We start from the raw sequence: 17,127 nt of genomic DNA on the forward strand, positions 1-17,127 counted from the left end.
TTAAGACGGGGCAGATGTAAATGAATCTGTGTTCTAGTGTCAAATCAGTGAATCAATATGGATCATAAACAGAAATGAATAAAGTACTACCAAAAGGTTTATTTAAGTGAGTGTTGCAACTCTGTCAAATCTGAAATTTGGAAGATCATTTGTTACAACCATTTAAAAAAAAAAAAAAGAATTTCACTTTGAGCTAACATGGCAAGATTGATATTAGTAGTTATGAGGCTCAATAGATCATAAGTCTGCAGTGACGAAGTAGTTAAGGAATGCACATCACTTTGTACAAAAGATCGCTGTGGGCTTATGTACTTCACGTTATTTCTATGTTTATGTTCTATGTGGAAATACTGGACTACTTCACGCTTACTTTTAGATACACTACCTGTATTCTTCTTTATCTTTTGAATGCTCCCAGATACTAAGCTGGATTCGGAAACGTCTTAGGTATTGCTACAGCACCTTGATAGGGGGTGGCATCAGACTCTGCACTGGTTTTGTTGTGTCACTGCTATATAGGCACCACTCCTGCATGCTGACATCAGTAACAGACTGAGAACATTAATAGTGCATAGAATCCAATTTGGAACCTTACTATAGCTTTACAGCCCACCATAGCGGGCAATACCGGCCATTCAAGGACCGCCCCAGTGTTAAAGCCAAGCTGAAGGCGAGGGCTTTAATAAGGAAGCAGGACTTTAATGGCCAGTATAGCCCAGCTACAAAGGGCTATATGTCTAACAGAACATTCTGCCACTAGAGGGCAGAATGTTCTGATAAATAAAAAAAAGTCCTCATGGAGCCCCAGGGGATTAAAATCCCCTCAGGCTCAGTGAGGGCTTTGTTCACAGCTCTTGCTGTGAGCAAAGAGCACTGTAATGTTGAGGCTTTGGGCTTTTACCCGCCAGTAAAAGTCCAGAGCACATCAGTCTCCAATGGAGCTCCCAACATTCCTATGTTCTAATAATACATACAAATCTACTTCACAAAGCGGGTAAGAGAGCAGGCTGGAGAAGAACCTGGAGTTAAGTATCCACCAAAAAGAGCTCTACCAAAGCTAAGTTCCTTGTCCTTCAGACGAATACTTCTAACCACAGATTCCTTACCTTTTGAGTAGATACCAAAGCTGTACCACCCAAAAGGTAGAGTAGAAGAGTGGGCTTCACCCCTAGGAAATCCTGCAGAACCGAATGGGCTAAATGGCCCTCCATGTAGGCCGAAGAGTCAAAGCAGTAATGCTTTGTGAAGGTGATTATTGACAACTATGGAGCTGCCTGGCAGATTCACCAAGGCCCAGCAATGAAAATGTCACTTACCCAGTGTACATCTGTTCGTGGCATCAGTCGCTGAAGATTCACATGTTGTGCATAGCCCGCCATCTGGTGTTGGGTCGGAGTGTTACAAGTTGTTTTTCTTCGAAGAAGTCTTTCGAGTCACGGGACCGAGGGTGAGGTAGGAGTTTTTGTTAGTAATAGTGCCCATGCAATGGAGTGAATAAGTATGTACCTATTTAAGATTTAATATATTTACAAATGTACAAAGTTGAAGCTAACTTCCAAACGGCTACAGGCTCCCGGGGAGGTGGGTGGGCACATGTGAATGTTCAGCGACTGATGCCACGAACAGATGTACACTGGGTAAGTGACATTTTCAGTTCGATGGCATCTGTCGCTGTAGATACACATTGTAGGAAGTTGGCTCTGTATGTGCTATTTCAAAGTAAGGAATAGCATGCACAGAGTCCAAGGGTTCCCCTTAGAGGTAAAATAGTGGTAAAAAGAGAATACTAATGCTCTATTTTGTGGTAGTGTGGTCGAGCAGTAGGCTTATCCAAGGAGTAGTGTTAAGCATTTGTTGTACATACACATAGACAATAAATGAGGTACACACACTCAGAGACAAATCCAGCCAATAGGTTTTTGTATAGAAAAATATCTTTTCTTAGTTTATTTTAAGAACCACAGGTTCAAATTCTACATGTAATATCTCATTCGAAAGGTATTGCAGGTAAGTACTTTAGGAACTTCAAATCATCAAAATTGCATGTATACTTTTCAAGTTATTCACAAATAGCTGTTTTAAAAGTGGACACAGTGCAATTTTCACAGTTCCTAGGGGAGGTAAGTATTTGTTAGGTTAACCAGGTAAGTAAGACACTTACAGGGCTTAGTTCTTGGTCCAAGGTAGCCCACCGTTGGGGGTTCAGAGCAACCCCAAAGACACCACACCAGCAGCTCAGGGCCGGTCAGGTGCAGAGTTCAAAGTGGTGCCCAAAACACATAGGCTAGAATGGAGAGAAAGGGGTGCCCCGGTTCCGGTCTGCTTGCAGGTAAGTACCCGCGTCTTCGGAGGGCAGACCAGGGGGGTTTTGTAGGGCACCGGGGGGGGACACAAGCCCACACAGAAATTTCACCCTCAGCAGCGCGGGGGCGGCCGGGTGCAGTGTAGAAACAAGCGTCGGGTTTGTAATGGAAGTCAATGGGAGATCTAGGGATCTCTTCAGCGCTGCAGGCAGGCAAGGGGGGGGTTCCTCGGGGAAACCTCCACTTGATCAAGGGAGAGGGACTCCTGGGGGTCACTCCTCCAGTGAAAGTCCGGTCCTTCAGGTCCTGGGGGCTGCGGGTGCAGGGTCTCTCCCAGGTGTCGGGACTTAGGATTCAAAGAGTCGCGGTCAGGGGAAGCCTCGGGATTCCCTCTGCAGGCGGCGCTGTGGGGGCTCAGGGGGGACAGGTTTTTGTACTCACAGTCTTAGAGTAGTCCTGGGGTCCCTCCTGAGGTGTTGGATCGCCACCAGCCGAGTCGGGGTCGCCGGGTGCAGTGTTGCAAGTCTCACGCTTCTTGCGGGGAGCTTGCAGGGTTCTTTAAAAGCTGCTGGAAACAAAGTTGCAGCTTTTCTTGGAGCAGGTCCGCTGTCCTCGGGAGTTTCTTGTCTTTTCGAAGCAGGGGCAGTCCTCAGAGGATGTCGAGGTCGCTGGTCCCTTTGGAAGGCGTCGCTGGAGCAGGATCTTTGGAAGGCAGGAGACAGGCCGGTGAGTTTCTGGAGCCAAGGCAGTTGTCGTCTTCTGGTCTTCCTCTGCAGGGGTTTTCAGCTAGGCAGTCCTTCTTCTTGTAGTTGCAGGAATCTAATTTTCTAGGGTTCAGGGTAGCCCTTAAATACTAAATTTAAGGGCGTGTTTAGGTCTGGGGGGTTAGTAGCCAACGGCTACTAGCCCTGAGGGTGGGTACACCCTCTTTGTGCCTCCTCCCAAGGGGAGGGGGTCACAATCCTAACCCTATTGGGGGAATCCTCCATCTGCAAGATGGAGGATTTCTAAAAGTTAGAGTCACTTCAGCTCAGGACACCTTAGGGGCTGTCCTGACTGGTCAGTGACTCCTCCTTGTTGCTTTCTTTGTTCCCTCCAGCCTTGCCGCCAAAAGTGGGGGCCGTGGCCGGAGGGGGCGGGCAACTCCACTAAGCTGGAGTGCCCTGCTGGGCTGTGACAAAGGGGTGAGCCTTTGAGGCTCACCGCCAGGTGTCACAGCTCCTGCCTGGGGAGGTGTTAGCATCTCCACCCAGTGCAGGCTTTGTTACTGGCCTCAGAGTGACAAAGGCACTCTCCCCATGGGGCCAGCAACATGTCTCTAGTGTGGCAGGCTGCTGGAACCAGTCAGCCTACACAGATAGTTGGTTAAGTTTCAGGGGGCACCTCTAAGGTGCCCTCTGTGGTGTATTCTACAATAAAATGTACACTGGCATCAGTGTGCATTTATTGTGCTGAAAAGTTTGATACCAAACTTCCCAGTTTTCAGTGTAGCCATTATGGTGCTGTGGAGTTCGTGTAAAACAGACTCCCAGACCATATACTCTTATGGCTACCCTGCACTTACAATGTCTAAGGTTTTGTTTAGACACTGTAGGGGCACAGTGCTCATGCACTGGTACCCTCACCTATGGTATAGTGCACCCTGCCTTAGGGCTGTAAGGCCTGCTAGAGGGGTGTCTTACCTATACTGCATAGGCAGTGAGAGGCTGGCATGGCACCCTGAGGGGAGTGCCATGTCGACTTACTCATTTTGTTCTCACTAGCACACACAGGCTTGTAAGCAGTGTGTCTGTGCTGAGTGAGGGGTCTCTAGGGTGGCATAAGACATGCTGCAGCCCTTAGAGACCTTCCTTGGCATCAGGGCCCTTGGTACTAGAAGTACCAGTTACAAGGGACTTATCTGAATGCCAGGGTGTGCCAATTGTGGATACAATGGTACATTTTAGGTGAAGGAACACTGGGGCTGGGGCCTGGTTAGCAGGGTCCCAGCACACTTCTCAGTCAAGTCAGCATCAGTATCAGGCAAAAAGTGGGGGGTAACTGCAACAGGGAGCCATTTCTTTACACACATGTTGTGCATAGACTAGTAAGCAGTTATCTCCCCAAAAGCAGTGGCTCAGCCTGTAGGAGTGGAAGTAGTCTGAAATAAGGTTCTTAGTACGGCTTGACCTACTGTGGCTTGTTGTGCGGATAGCACGTCTACCCAGTAGTGCTTGGTAAATGTGTGAGGCGTAGACCATGTGGCTGCCTTACATATTTCGTGCATTGGAATATTCCCTAGGAAGGCCATGGTAGCGCCCTTCTTTCTGGTTGAGTGTGCCCTTGGTGTAATGGGCAGTTGTCTTTTTGCTTTAAGGTAGCAGATTTGGATGCACTTAACTATCCATCTGGCTATACCCTGTTTCGATATTGGGTTTCCTGCGTGAGGTTTTTGAAATGCAATAAACAGTTGTTTAGTTTTTCTGATGTGTTTAGTTCTGTCGATGTAGTACATTAGTGCTCTTTTGACGTCTAATGTATGTAGTGCCCTTTCAGCTATGGAATCTGGCTGTGGGAAGAACACTGGTAGCTCTACCGTTTGATTTAGGTGGAACGGTGAAAGGACCTTTGGCAAAAATTTAGGATTGGTCCTTAGGACTACTTTATTTTTGTGTAGTTGGATAAAAGGTTCTTGTATTGTAAACGCCTGAATTTCACTTACTCTTCTTAGAGATGTGATGGCGATGAGAAATGCAACTTTCCAGGTAAGGAATTGTATTTCGCAAGAATGCATAGGTTCAAAGGGTGGACCCATGAGTCTTGTTAAGACGATGTTGAGGTTCCATGAAGGAACGGGTGGTGTCCTTGGTGGTATAATTCTTTTGAGGCCTTCCATAAACGCTTTAATGACAGGTATCCTAAATAGTGAAGTTGAATGGGTGATCTGCAGGTATGCAGATATTGCTGTGAGGTGTATTTTAATGGAAGAGAAGGCCAGGTTTGATTTTTGTAAGTGTAGTAAGTAACCCACTACATCCTTTGGAGATGCGTGTAATGGTTGAATTTGATTATGATGGCAGTAGCAAACAAACCTTTTCTATTTGCTTGCATAGCAGTGTCTAGTGGATGGTCTTCTAGCTTGCTTTATGACTTCCATACATTCTTGTGTGAGGTTTAAGTGTCCGAATTCTAGGATTTCAGGAGCCAGATTCAGCTATGCTGGGTCTGGATGCCTGATCTGCTGTTTGTGTTGTGTTAACAGATCTGGCCTGTTGGGCAACTTGACGTGGGGTACTACTGATAGGTCTAGCAGTGTTGTGTACCATGGTTGCCTTGCCCATGTTGGTGCTATCAGTATGAGTTTGAGTTTATTTTGACTCAATTTGTTTACGAGATATGGAAGGAGAGGGAGAGAGGGAAAAGCGTACGCAAATATCCCTGACCAGTTCATCCATACGGCATTGCCTTGAGACTGCCTGTGTGGGTATCTGGATGCAAAGTTTTGGCATTTTGCGTTCTCCTTTGTTGCAAATAAGTCTATTTGAGGTGTTCCCCAACGTTTGAAGTAAATGTTTAGAATTTGGGGGTGAATTTCCCATTCGTGGACCTGTTGGTGATCTCGAGAGAGATTGTCTGCAAGTTGATTCTGGATCCCCGGAATAAACTGTGCTATTCGGCGAATGTGGTTGTGAATTGCCCATTGCCATATTTGTTGTGCCAGAAGGCACAGCTGTGTCGAGTGTGTCCCCCCCTGTTTGTTTAGATAATACATTGTTGTCATGTTGTCCGTTTTGACAAGAATGTATTTGTGATTTATGATTGGTTGAAATGCTTTTAATGCTTTGAAAACTGCTAGTAGTTCGAGGTGATTTATATGCAGCTTTCTTTGATGTACATCTCATTGTCCTTGTATGCTGTGTTGATTGAGGTGTGCTCCCCACCCTGTCATGGAAGCATCTGTTGTTATCACGTATTGTGGCACTGGGTCTTGGAAAGGCCGCCCTTTGTTTAAATTTATATTGTTCCACCATAGAAGCGAGAGGTATGTTAGGTGGTCTATTAACACCAGATCTAGAAGGCGACCCTGTGCTTGTGACCATTGTGATGCTAGGCACTGTTGTAAGGATCTCATGTGTAATCTTGCGTTCGGGACAATGGCTATGCATGAGGACATCATGCCTAGGAGTTGTAATATCATCTTCGCCTGTATTTTTTGTGTTGGATACATGCGTTGTATAATCTTTTGGAAATTTTGAACCCTTTGTGGACTTGGAGTGGCTATTCCCCTCGTTGTGTCTATTGTCGCTCCTAGGTATTGTTGTACTTTGCACGGCAGAATGTGTGATTTCGCATAGTTGATGGTGAAACAGAGTTTGTAGAGGGTTTGTATGACCTGATCTGTGTGGTGTGAGCACCCTGTCAGTGAGTCGGTCTTGATTAGCCAGTCGTCTAGATACGGGAATACGTGTATTTGCTGCCTTCTGATGTGTGCAGCCACTACTGCTAGGCATTTTGTGAAGACTCTTGGTGCAGTTGTTAAACCGAACGGCAATACTTTGAATTGGTAATGTATTCCTTTGAATACGAACCTTAGGTATTTCCTGTGCGACGGATGTATTGGTATGTGGAAATACGCGTCTTTGAGATCTAAGGTTGTCATGTAATCTTGTTGTTTTAGCAATGGTAACACTTCCTGTAGCGTGACCATGTGAAAGTGATCTGATTTGATGTATGTGTTTAGTGTTCTGAGGTCTAGGATTGGTCTCGGTGTTTTGTCCTTCTTTGGTATTAGAAAGTACAGTGAGTAAACCCCTGTATTTGTTTGTGTATCTGGTACCAGTTCTATTGCGTTCTTTTGCAGTAATGCTTGAACTTCTATTTCTAGGAGGTCCGAATGTTGTTTTGATATATTCTGTGTTTTTGGTGGTATGTTTGGAGGGATTTTTAGAAATTCTATGCAATAACCATGTTGGATAATTGCTAAGACCCAAGTGTCTGTTGTTATTTTCTCCCACTCTTGGTAATACTGACTTATTCTTCCCCCCCACTGGTGTTGTGTGGAGGGGATGAGTGACGTGTGAGTCACTGCTTGGTTGTAGGTGTCTTGGGGCCTTGAAATTTTCCCCTGCTTCTAGGGAATTGTCCCCCTCTGTATTGGCCCCGAAAGCCTCCCCTTTGGTACTGTCCCTGGTAGGTGGACGGTGTTGAATGTGAGGTAGTGGCTTGTGTGGCTTGACCCCGAAACCCCCCTCTAAAGGTCGTCTTGCGGAAGGTGTTGAAAGTGCCTCTGCTCTGCGGGGAGTAGAGCGCGCCCATGGCTTTTGCAGGGTCAGTGTCCTTTTTTAGCTTCTCAATTGCCGAGTCCACTTCAGGTCCGAACAATTGTTGCTCATTGAATGGCATATTGAGCACCGCCTGCTGTATCTCTGGTTTAAAACCAGATGTTCGTAGCCACGCGTGCCTTCGTATGGTTACTGCTGTGTTAATTGTTCTTGCAGCTGTGTCAGCTGCGTCCATAGAGGAGCGTATCTGGTTATTAGAGATGTTTTGGCCCTCCTCAACCACTTGTTTCGCCCTCTTTTGTAGTTCTGTGGGTAGATGCTCAATGAGGTGTTGCATCTCATCCCAGTGGGCTCTATCATATCGCGCTAGGAGCGCTTGAGAGTTAGCGATGTGCCACTAGTTTGCAGCCTGTACTGCGACCCTTTTACCGGCTGCATCGAACTTGCGGCTCTCCTTATCTGAGGGTGGTGCATCGCCCGATGTGTGAGAGTTTGCTCTCTTGCGAGCTGCCCCTACCACAACCGAATCTGGTGGCAGTTATGAGGTAATGAAAGCTGGGTCAGTGGGAGGTGCTTTATATTTCTTTTCCACCCTCTGTGTTAATGCCCTACTCTTGATAGGCTCTTTGAATATGTCCTTTGCGTGCCTTAGCATTCCTGGGAGCATAGGCAGGCTTTGGTAGGTGCTATGTGTGGAAGAGAGGGTGTTGAAGAGGAAGTCATCTTCGACAGGCTCCGAGTGTAGAGACACGTTGTGGAACTCTGCTGCTCTAGCCACCACTTGTGAATATGCTGTGCTGTCTTCTGGTGGTGAGGGCTTTGTAGGATACGCCTCTGGACTGTTGTCCGACACTGGGGCGTCGTATAAGTCCCAAGCATCTTGGTCCTGGTCACCTTGGCTTAAGGTGGTGTGAGCCGGTGAATGTGACGGAGTCTGCGCCAGTGAAATGTGAGCTACAGGTGGAGGAGAGGGTGGCGGAGTTACCTTCTTCACCAGTTTTGTTTGTGGTGCTTGTTCTTGTTGGAATTCAAGTCTCCTCTTCCTCCTAATAGGGGGAAGGGTGCTTATTTTCCCTGTTCCACTCTGTATAAAAATCCTTTTTTGAGTGTGGTCCACCTCGGTGGATTGTATTTCCTCCTCGAATCTATGCTTTCGCATTTGAGAGGACAGTGATTGTTCCTCTGAATAGGAACCGGTAGTTGGCTCGGTTGCGGGTCGTTTTGGCACCGAAACTATGTCCACGCTCTTTTTCGGCTCCGAGGCGATTTTTCTTTTTTTCGGAGTCGAACCCTCTCGGCGTCGATCCTCCTCGGTGCCGCTGTCTCTGCGTCGAGCAGCTTCGGCTCCGCTATCTCGGCGTCGATCTTTGTCGGCAGCACTATCTCGGTCCCGAGATGGCTGGGTGCCTGTGTCTCGACCCGAGTCGGACGATCTCGGCACTATTTCGGCCTTCTTCGGTGCCGATGGTCGGTCACCGATTTTATGGGTTGAGCCATGGCCTGATGGCAGTGGCGTCCCCTGGGCCTTGTCAGTTTTCTTATGTGCTATCTTCGACGTCTTACTCACTGTTTCGTGGTCGTCGAATTCGTCCGAGTCCGATTCATGGATCGAGAAGGCTTCTTCTTGTTCCTCGAAATCTCGGTGTCCTGTCGGCGTGGACGCCATCTGCAGTCTTTGGCTCGGCGGTCACGGAGCGTTTTTCGGGACCGGAACGCACGACAGGCCTCACAAGTTTCTTCCCTGTGTTCGGGCGACAGGCACAGGTTACAGACCAAATGTTGGTCTGTATACGGGTATTTGTTGTGGCATTTAGGACAGAATCGGAACGGGGTCCGTTCCATCAGCGTCGATGTCACACGCGGTCGGGCCGACCAGGCCCCGACGGGGGATCGAAAACTACCCCGAAGGGCAACGGAGATGTTACCGTATCGATTCGGTGTCGATGCTATCTAACCCGATCCCGAACGCAACAATACCGACGTAATTTTCCGATTTTAAAGCTAACTTTCCGTTCCGAAACCCGGAGCGAAAGGAACACGTCCGAACCCGATGGCGGAAAGAAAACAATCGAAGATGGAGTCGACGCCCATGCGCAATGGAGACAAAGAGGAGGAGTCCCTCGGTCCCGTGACTCGAAAGACTTCTTCGAAGAAAAACAACTTGTAACACTCCGACCCAACACCAGATGGCGGGCTATGCACAACGTGTATCTACAGCGACAGATGCCATTGAACATTTTATTACAGAGAACCTACTGTTGGAAATGTCTCTCTCTAAAGATTAAAAAAAAAAAAAAGTGATGGATGGAATGCTGAACAATGTCAAACATTCACCCCCAGTACAGAGATCTGGGCCTAAATACATCGTTTTTTTGCTGCCCATGCCATTCCAGTTTGGACCAAGCCATATGCAAATCAGTCTTGACCCTGTTCCCCATAGGAACAGTCCAGCCCTTACTGCCAGGCCAGGTCTTCCCTGGACTGGAAACAAGCATCCTTGGACCTTGCCCCTAGGAAAATCTTTTCCATCACTGGTCACAGTTGTAATTTTTCGGGGTTTATTGTAAACACTAGATTGTGGATTGTGTCAGTGATCATGTTGATGTTCCTCCTGCGCCTGAAGAACAGGTTTGTTTTTTTATCAGTGAGTCACCAAGGTAGGCGCACACATGCATCCCCTTTTTCCTCTAGTGAGCACCTATTGCTGCTAAGTATTTTGTAAACATTTGGGGTGCTGATTAAAAGCCAAAGGGGAGCACCCGGAGCTTGTACTGTTCTTGGTTCATAACACAGGGAAGACAATTTTTTATTCTGTGGTTTATTCGATGTGCAAGCAAGCATCTTTTAGATGTATTGTTGCCATTTTGTATTTTTGAGTCTTTATGGATTGTTTTTAGAAACCAGCGCTCCAAAATTGAGCACAGTGTTTTTTTTTTTAGTTTTGGCACAAGAAAGTACACTGAATAGTTAGTTTCCTTGGTTGATCTCTGGCACAGGAACTCTCACTCTATTGACTGCTTCTTTGGCGGCTCTTCTACCTCCTGTTAAAGGCATATCTTTTCCTTTGTGTGTAATTAAACCAACCTTCTACTCTTCTCACAAGAGGATACAACACATGAGTCAGAAACAAATTATAAAAAAGTGTATGCACACACAAAAAAACACAAATATTACCAGACACATCATTTTCTGTATAAGGCGTGTAACAAAAAGAAATAGGACAATAGACCAGCCAGACACCTCACTCTGGGATGATGATAATTCACCAAGTATAGAAGATGACAAAATGAAAGAATACAAATAAATATCTATCAAAAGGAGAGCTCTTGTGGAGTTACGAGGGCTAATTGTAGGAAAGTGTCCGTTTTTGACCTGGACACCCCTACTTTTTGCCTGGTATTAGCTGCCATTTTCACTGAAAGTACACTTCATCCCTGCTAACTAGGTCCCCAGTGCCAGATAACTTCCGCTAAATCTGTGCAATTCTTCCCCAATTGGCCATACCTTTGGCTCCTCTCCAAGTCACTAGTAAATGGTACTCCTGGTACCTAGAGCATGTGTACCAAAGAGGGTCCCCAAGAACTGCAGCATGTATTTTGCCACCCTCAGGGACCCCTCACCTAAAACATGCAGATTGCCATTGCAGGCTTCATGTCTTGGTGCAGCTAAAAGTGAAAACATGACACGGTATAGATAAACAGTCTGTGTGCCATGTCGCCTAAAAAAAAAAACATGCAATATGTGCAAGTCACCAGTGCAGCAGACCTGACAGCCCTAAGGCAGGGTGCATTATATTACTTGTGAGGCACATCGACGAGAGCAGATTTGCCCCTGCTATCTTTTTGCTAATTTGTAAACATAGTAATTGGCAAGGAAGCCATTTTACGTACGTGTTGGACACTGGTTCCCCAGCTACATGATGGCTTCAATGAAAATAGGAATGTTTGTTAACAGACATCTCGTATTAATAAACCCCTACTGATGCCATTGATGGAACTATTAATACATGCATCCAGCGGGCACCTTAGAGGTGTCCCTGAAAGCCTACCAACTATCAGTGTGCACACTTACTAGTTTTAGCGAGTCTGGTATCACCAGACATGATTCTGACCTCCTAGGATGAGAGTCTTTGCTCTCAGGCGTCTGAAACAAAGCATGTTCTGGGAAAGGACCAACTAACAGGATGACCTCTGTGTATCTGCATTCCAAGGCGGGGGCTTCAAAGAAGCCTACTTCTCTTGGTATGTAGATCTGGCTTCACTCAAAGGAGAGGAGAGGAGCGTCCCACCCCCTTCCCCTCCAGGGCCCACCTGGTACCTGGACAAGCAGACAATTTAGTATTCGGGAAGGTGTGTTCACCCCTCAGGTCACTTCACCCCTTAAGGCGCGCTGCCTGATGTGGACATAACATTTATAAATCTACCATCTTGGTGTTGACAGCTTTAGGAACTCTGGGACAGGGTAATGCCCACTTCCTAAAGGAAGTGGTCAAATAGGGGGTGTAGTGACCCCAAGGATAAGTATCCCATTGGCTACTACCCTACACTCCCTGAAACACCCCTAAATTCAGTAGCTAGGGCTGCCCCTGGCAGCAAAAAAGCAGATTCATGCTGACCTACGAAGGAGGACCCAAGAGCCATGAAAGCAAAGCCCACGGAAGAAGCACCTGACATGGCCCCAGCCCTGCCGATCTGCCTGCTGTTCCCACCAATTTTGCCAAAATGTACTCATCCTGCAAGCTGCTGTGCCTCCAAAAGGAGTACTGCCAGCCTTCAACAAATACCCAGGAGCTCCTGATAATCAGTGGTGCTGCTTCCCTGCATCTTGCAGGCACCCCAAGGGACCTGAGAGGACTCCAGACCACAAAAACCCTGATAGCAGAAAGCACCACTGCAACTGTGCCACCTTGCCAGAGCTGAAGTAGACCCACGGTGCCAGAGTGGTCCCCCAATTCTCCAGAGACAAAGCTCACTTTGGACATGCCCACTCTGCATTCACTAACACCGACTGCAGCCTCAGGCCACCTCAACCGCAAGTGCTAACAGTGGAGAAAACCCGATGCCTCAGGACACCTCTGCACCCGTCACGAAGAGGACAGAAGGTGTCCCTCTTTCCCCAAGTATCTCAAGACTTGAACCCACATGTTGGTTCTCCTCAACTGGACTCCCTATCCAAACCTGCAGCCTCTTTTTAACCGGACCCATCCCCATTGATTAACATTGCGCACCTGATACTGTACTACACCTTTGTACTCAGCCGTCGCAGTGCTGCCTGGTATGACCTGTTGGTGAGGGCCTGACTCTTGCCTAATACTTACCTTAAGTCCAGAAGATAGGTCCCGTAAGTTGCGGTACTATACCTGACCGCAGTACTTGTGTTTCTCTCTCCGTAAGATAACATTGCAGCTTTTGAAAAATGCACAGTGTCGACTTTTGAAACCTGAAAGTATTTTTCTTGCAAAAGTTATTTACCTGATTGTATTGATTATGGTGCCTAAACATATATAAAGATACCTGTGTTATTTGTAAATTGGTGGTGATATCCTTTTTGAGTCTTGTGTCTCATTTAATGACACTGGGTATTTGCAAATGTCTAACACTCTTCTCTGATAAGCCTAACGCTGATCGACCACACTACCCCTTAAAAGAGCACCGTGGGATTGCTAAAGCAAGCCCCTGTCCACTGGTAAGAGAACACCTGGACTCTGCACAATATATCTCATTTTGATATATCATATAAAGAGACAGCTTCTTACACTAATAAGGAGCCATCTGCAAGCTTGTCAGTGCCTTTTCACTGCTCATCAATGATGGAGTTGAAGTGGGTAGAGTCATGGAAAGCACTTTAAAAGGTAGACCTTGAGGGACACCAATTTCTTCATTACTGAGTTATAGATTCTCAGATGGTTTTATGAACTCACTCAACAAAGAGGGCACAAATCACAGATCGATATACAGCACACAATCTGACACCTACACTGAATATCTTGTTAGCAGAGGCTAAAATAACAGTGTTGAAAGGGTGTTCACATCCAAAATGTGTCAACATCAAGAGTCACTCCCAACATAAACAACTCTCAACATCAGGTGACTTCAATGTGAAGTGACCCTCAATGTAGAGGCACCTACAATATCTAAGCCTCTCGATGTCTACTCCATAATGGAAGCTGCAATGTCAAAAAACTGTGCCCAAGATCCTAAGGGGTGTCAAGGGAGAGGTTAACAGGGACAAAGACACAGGAAATACCCTCTCTGGTCACTTATTTGTGCTGCCGGCCTTCCCCGAACAGAAGCGCAAAGTCTGACAAAATGCCCGGTGAAGGCTTACAATAGGATTCTGTTCAAAAACTCTCCCTCTAGTAATGTATATCGTTTTAAAGAAGAAAATATCCACACATGAAAAAAATAATCTGGCCTGATTCACAAACATAAACTTGGTCATAAAACTTAGTTTGCAATCAATTCTATATTTTGTTTTGACTGCAAGGAAGTGACAAAAGGACCAAATACCAGATGACCGAATAAGGTCCAAGATGTGACTACAGAAATGATTCTTGCTCCAAAACTAACCTTACTGCATGTTGAGACTGCGGCCACTAACAGCAATTTTGCTTCATATTTAAGGATATACTAAGTTACTCTTTTACATGAAGAACATTAAAATATTGAGGCAGAAACTTAATGGTCTTCTAAGCCCACTTTGATTTCTTAATATCAGTTACACCTTTTCATAATTGTTTCTAAAGATACAAAAAGGAAACAAAAATGTTGCTTACATGCACATTATTTTGCATAAATGTACAGAGGTCCCTCATGTGCATAAAGATATTATAATGTTTATAGACATTAATAAAGATCCTGTTAGAGAAAAAGGAAGCTTTCATATGGTGCAAGTGATGATTCAACGGTCCCTGAATCAATACAAATTAAACTGTTGCCTAATCGTCCCCTTATCAATCTTTGTCCTTTTGCTTTTGAAGTAGACTCCAAGAAAAGACCTGATACAGTCTCTTGTACCAGAGACAGAAGAGTTTTCTACTTACTTTACTGAATAGTGCAATTTTTAGTCCGTCTACCAGACAGCACAGCTGAGAGGTTGAAAAACACCTATCAGCTTACCAAGAACTTACAGTGGGCCTAAAGCCTCCTAATTTCTAAACATGTCTTACTTTTATTGTCACTGTCATATGCCTACATCCTTTTCAATGGCTTGCACTGTCCATCATGTGTTTGTCCCAGTCCACGAGCATATACTCTTTACTTGTGTCCTTCCACTGCTCACCTTTAGTGAACTACTTGTTTCTTTTAGGCTGAAGCACTACATTAGAGTGCATGCATTTCCAGCTAAATACCTCAAGCACTTCTACCCCACTGAGAGTTACTCTCTTGTGCCTATGTACTTCTCTACCAACCCAGAGCTCCACGTAGCTCTCTTGCCAGTGTGATTCTCTCCCTCCTATTGTGCTCTCTGTTGCTCTCTCAGTTATGGGCTTCTCCTACAGTACCTTGTGTTGATCTCCTTCATGTGCTGCTCCCCCCCGTACTCACACCCACTCACTGCTTCCCACACCCAATTGCTTCTCCACTGCCCCACCACTCTTTTTTTAATTTAATAAATTCTTTCCTTTTTATACTTTAAAAAGAGCGATGCGTTTCAATTTGGTAAAAAAAAAAAAAAACAAGATCCACTTGTTTTTAAGTGTACATACATGATCACAGATGTGCACTTGTGTAGAGACGCGTGCCTATGTTTACAAAATGAAGCCGCTGCATCACTGCACCTTTTTCTCCTTTATTCATGCTGTACAATATAAAGCAGGAACAAATGAACAAAAGTTATCAGCAGAACCAATAGGTCTCAAAGGTAAGACATATTGGCTTGTTACACTATTGTTTTTACACTAGTGAAAAGCATGTATTTTTCAGCAAGCAGACCAGCCACATGGGTCCCAGGAAACACGTGCTAATCAAATCTTACCAGGATTGTGGAGGTAGTTGAACACAACCTTCAACGCAACAGATATACTAAACAACCTATCAACTTTGCAGGGAGCTTTGGCTTAGGGAGGCTCATCAACCCAATTTGAGCTAAGCCAGTCTAGTGGTATTCCACAGCTGGCGTAATGCTCATCAGTATCAAAACCGTTTCTGCTATCAGAAACTCTGCTTCAAAGAAGGAAAAATAGCAAAATAAAAGCAGGTTATGTCAAAAATGGTGAATCACCAGGTGGCGCTCTTGCTTGAACTCTCAATTTTGTAGAAGGGAAACAGGGACAGTTAGTGACAGGTGTGAGTGGCATGCATCAGAAAAGGATAGATTTGCACTAAACTAAGTAGCAAAACCTTTAAAGTGACTGCATGTTTTGGAGCACTTTACTTACTGTTTGTAGCAAGAATAGAACAACATTAGCCAGTAATGAAATGTCAGAAAATATTTAAAATAATCAAGAGGAATTTTTATGAATTTAATCATTTATGTCCACCAAATATTGAGGGCACAGTGACTTTTATATGCACTAGGGCAACAAGATAATTATGTTAATCAGTCACTCACATGTTTCAAGGAAGGTATGAAAGTCCTCACCACAGAGAAAATTAAACTCCAAGTACATAGTTCCTGGTTGTTTTAAGATATAGACACTAGCACAGACGAATTGGGGATCTGGTTGAGTGGGGAGAAGTATGAAAGAGATAGCAGACTTTGAAAGTATTTAAGAAAACAAGACATTTTTATATAATACACCTTTAAAATCTCACCCGTATCAATTTGAGGCAAGTCAGCTTTTGTTCCAACGTCTCTATGCGGACCATCAACCGGGATAAGATAAGAACTTGGTTTTTATCAGAAAGACCCTCTCCATTTTCCAGCAGGGCTTCCAATTCACTGTCAACCTAGGAGAGTGATTAGAAATGGGGATAATGTGGAGTGAAATTAAAAAATAATATACAATTGACATATACCCCTATAGATCTCTACAGATGACTAAATTACATGTACTACCTTTCAAAGTGAAATGTATAGCTTGATGGCCAATAAGAAAACCTTGCTGCTGAGCAGTTTAGATTATTCTGCAACAATGATGCTCCTCTTCAATTTGGTCTACTTTTCAAGCTCACATAAACACTAATTATCCTTTTAAAAAACAATCAGCACATGCTTGAACTCCATTGCAGCACAAAGTGCTAGGCGTCAACTACTCAAATTATCCAATGCTTAAATGATGCTTCAATTTCTATGTAGCATAGTACCCTTGACTACCAGGTGTAGTGGACATGTCAGTCTTTGACAGAGTAGAATACAAAAACACTTTAATCAACAGCAATATTTGGAAACTATAGGGAAATTAATTACTGTTTCTCTTTCACGGTCTCAGACTGAAACTGGCACAAAGGATAATAAACCAGGTATTTACTTACCTGTAATTATAATATTGCAGTGGTGATACAGCATAGCTCCAAAATATTGGCTTCGACTTCCCTCTTCCTTCCTCTGTCACCTATGATATCCCACAGGTATTAATATGACTGGAGAGGGTTTAAACCTTAATGGTTGTAGGAAGCTGG

The 17,127-nt window shown here is 45.0% G+C and overlaps 1 protein-coding gene across 3 annotated transcripts in view; it reads right to left on the reverse strand.

Moving 5' to 3' along the window:
* Positions 1-17,127, reverse strand: part of SETD2 (SET domain containing 2, histone lysine methyltransferase) — a 1,164,442-nt gene that overhangs the window by 732,401 nt on the left and 414,914 nt on the right. For all 3 annotated transcript variants that reach the window (XM_069210931.1, XM_069210934.1, XM_069210932.1), the window contains one exon: positions 16,321-16,455. In XM_069210931.1, the coding sequence (XP_069067032.1) occupies positions 16,321-16,455 (135 nt within the window). The remainder of the gene's footprint in view (positions 1-16,320; positions 16,456-17,127) is intronic.

The sequence above is a fragment of the Pleurodeles waltl genome, chromosome 10 (assembly GCF_031143425.1).
Source record: "Pleurodeles waltl isolate 20211129_DDA chromosome 10, aPleWal1.hap1.20221129, whole genome shotgun sequence".
In the NCBI taxonomy this organism is placed as follows: Eukaryota; Metazoa; Chordata; class Amphibia; order Caudata; family Salamandridae; genus Pleurodeles; species Pleurodeles waltl.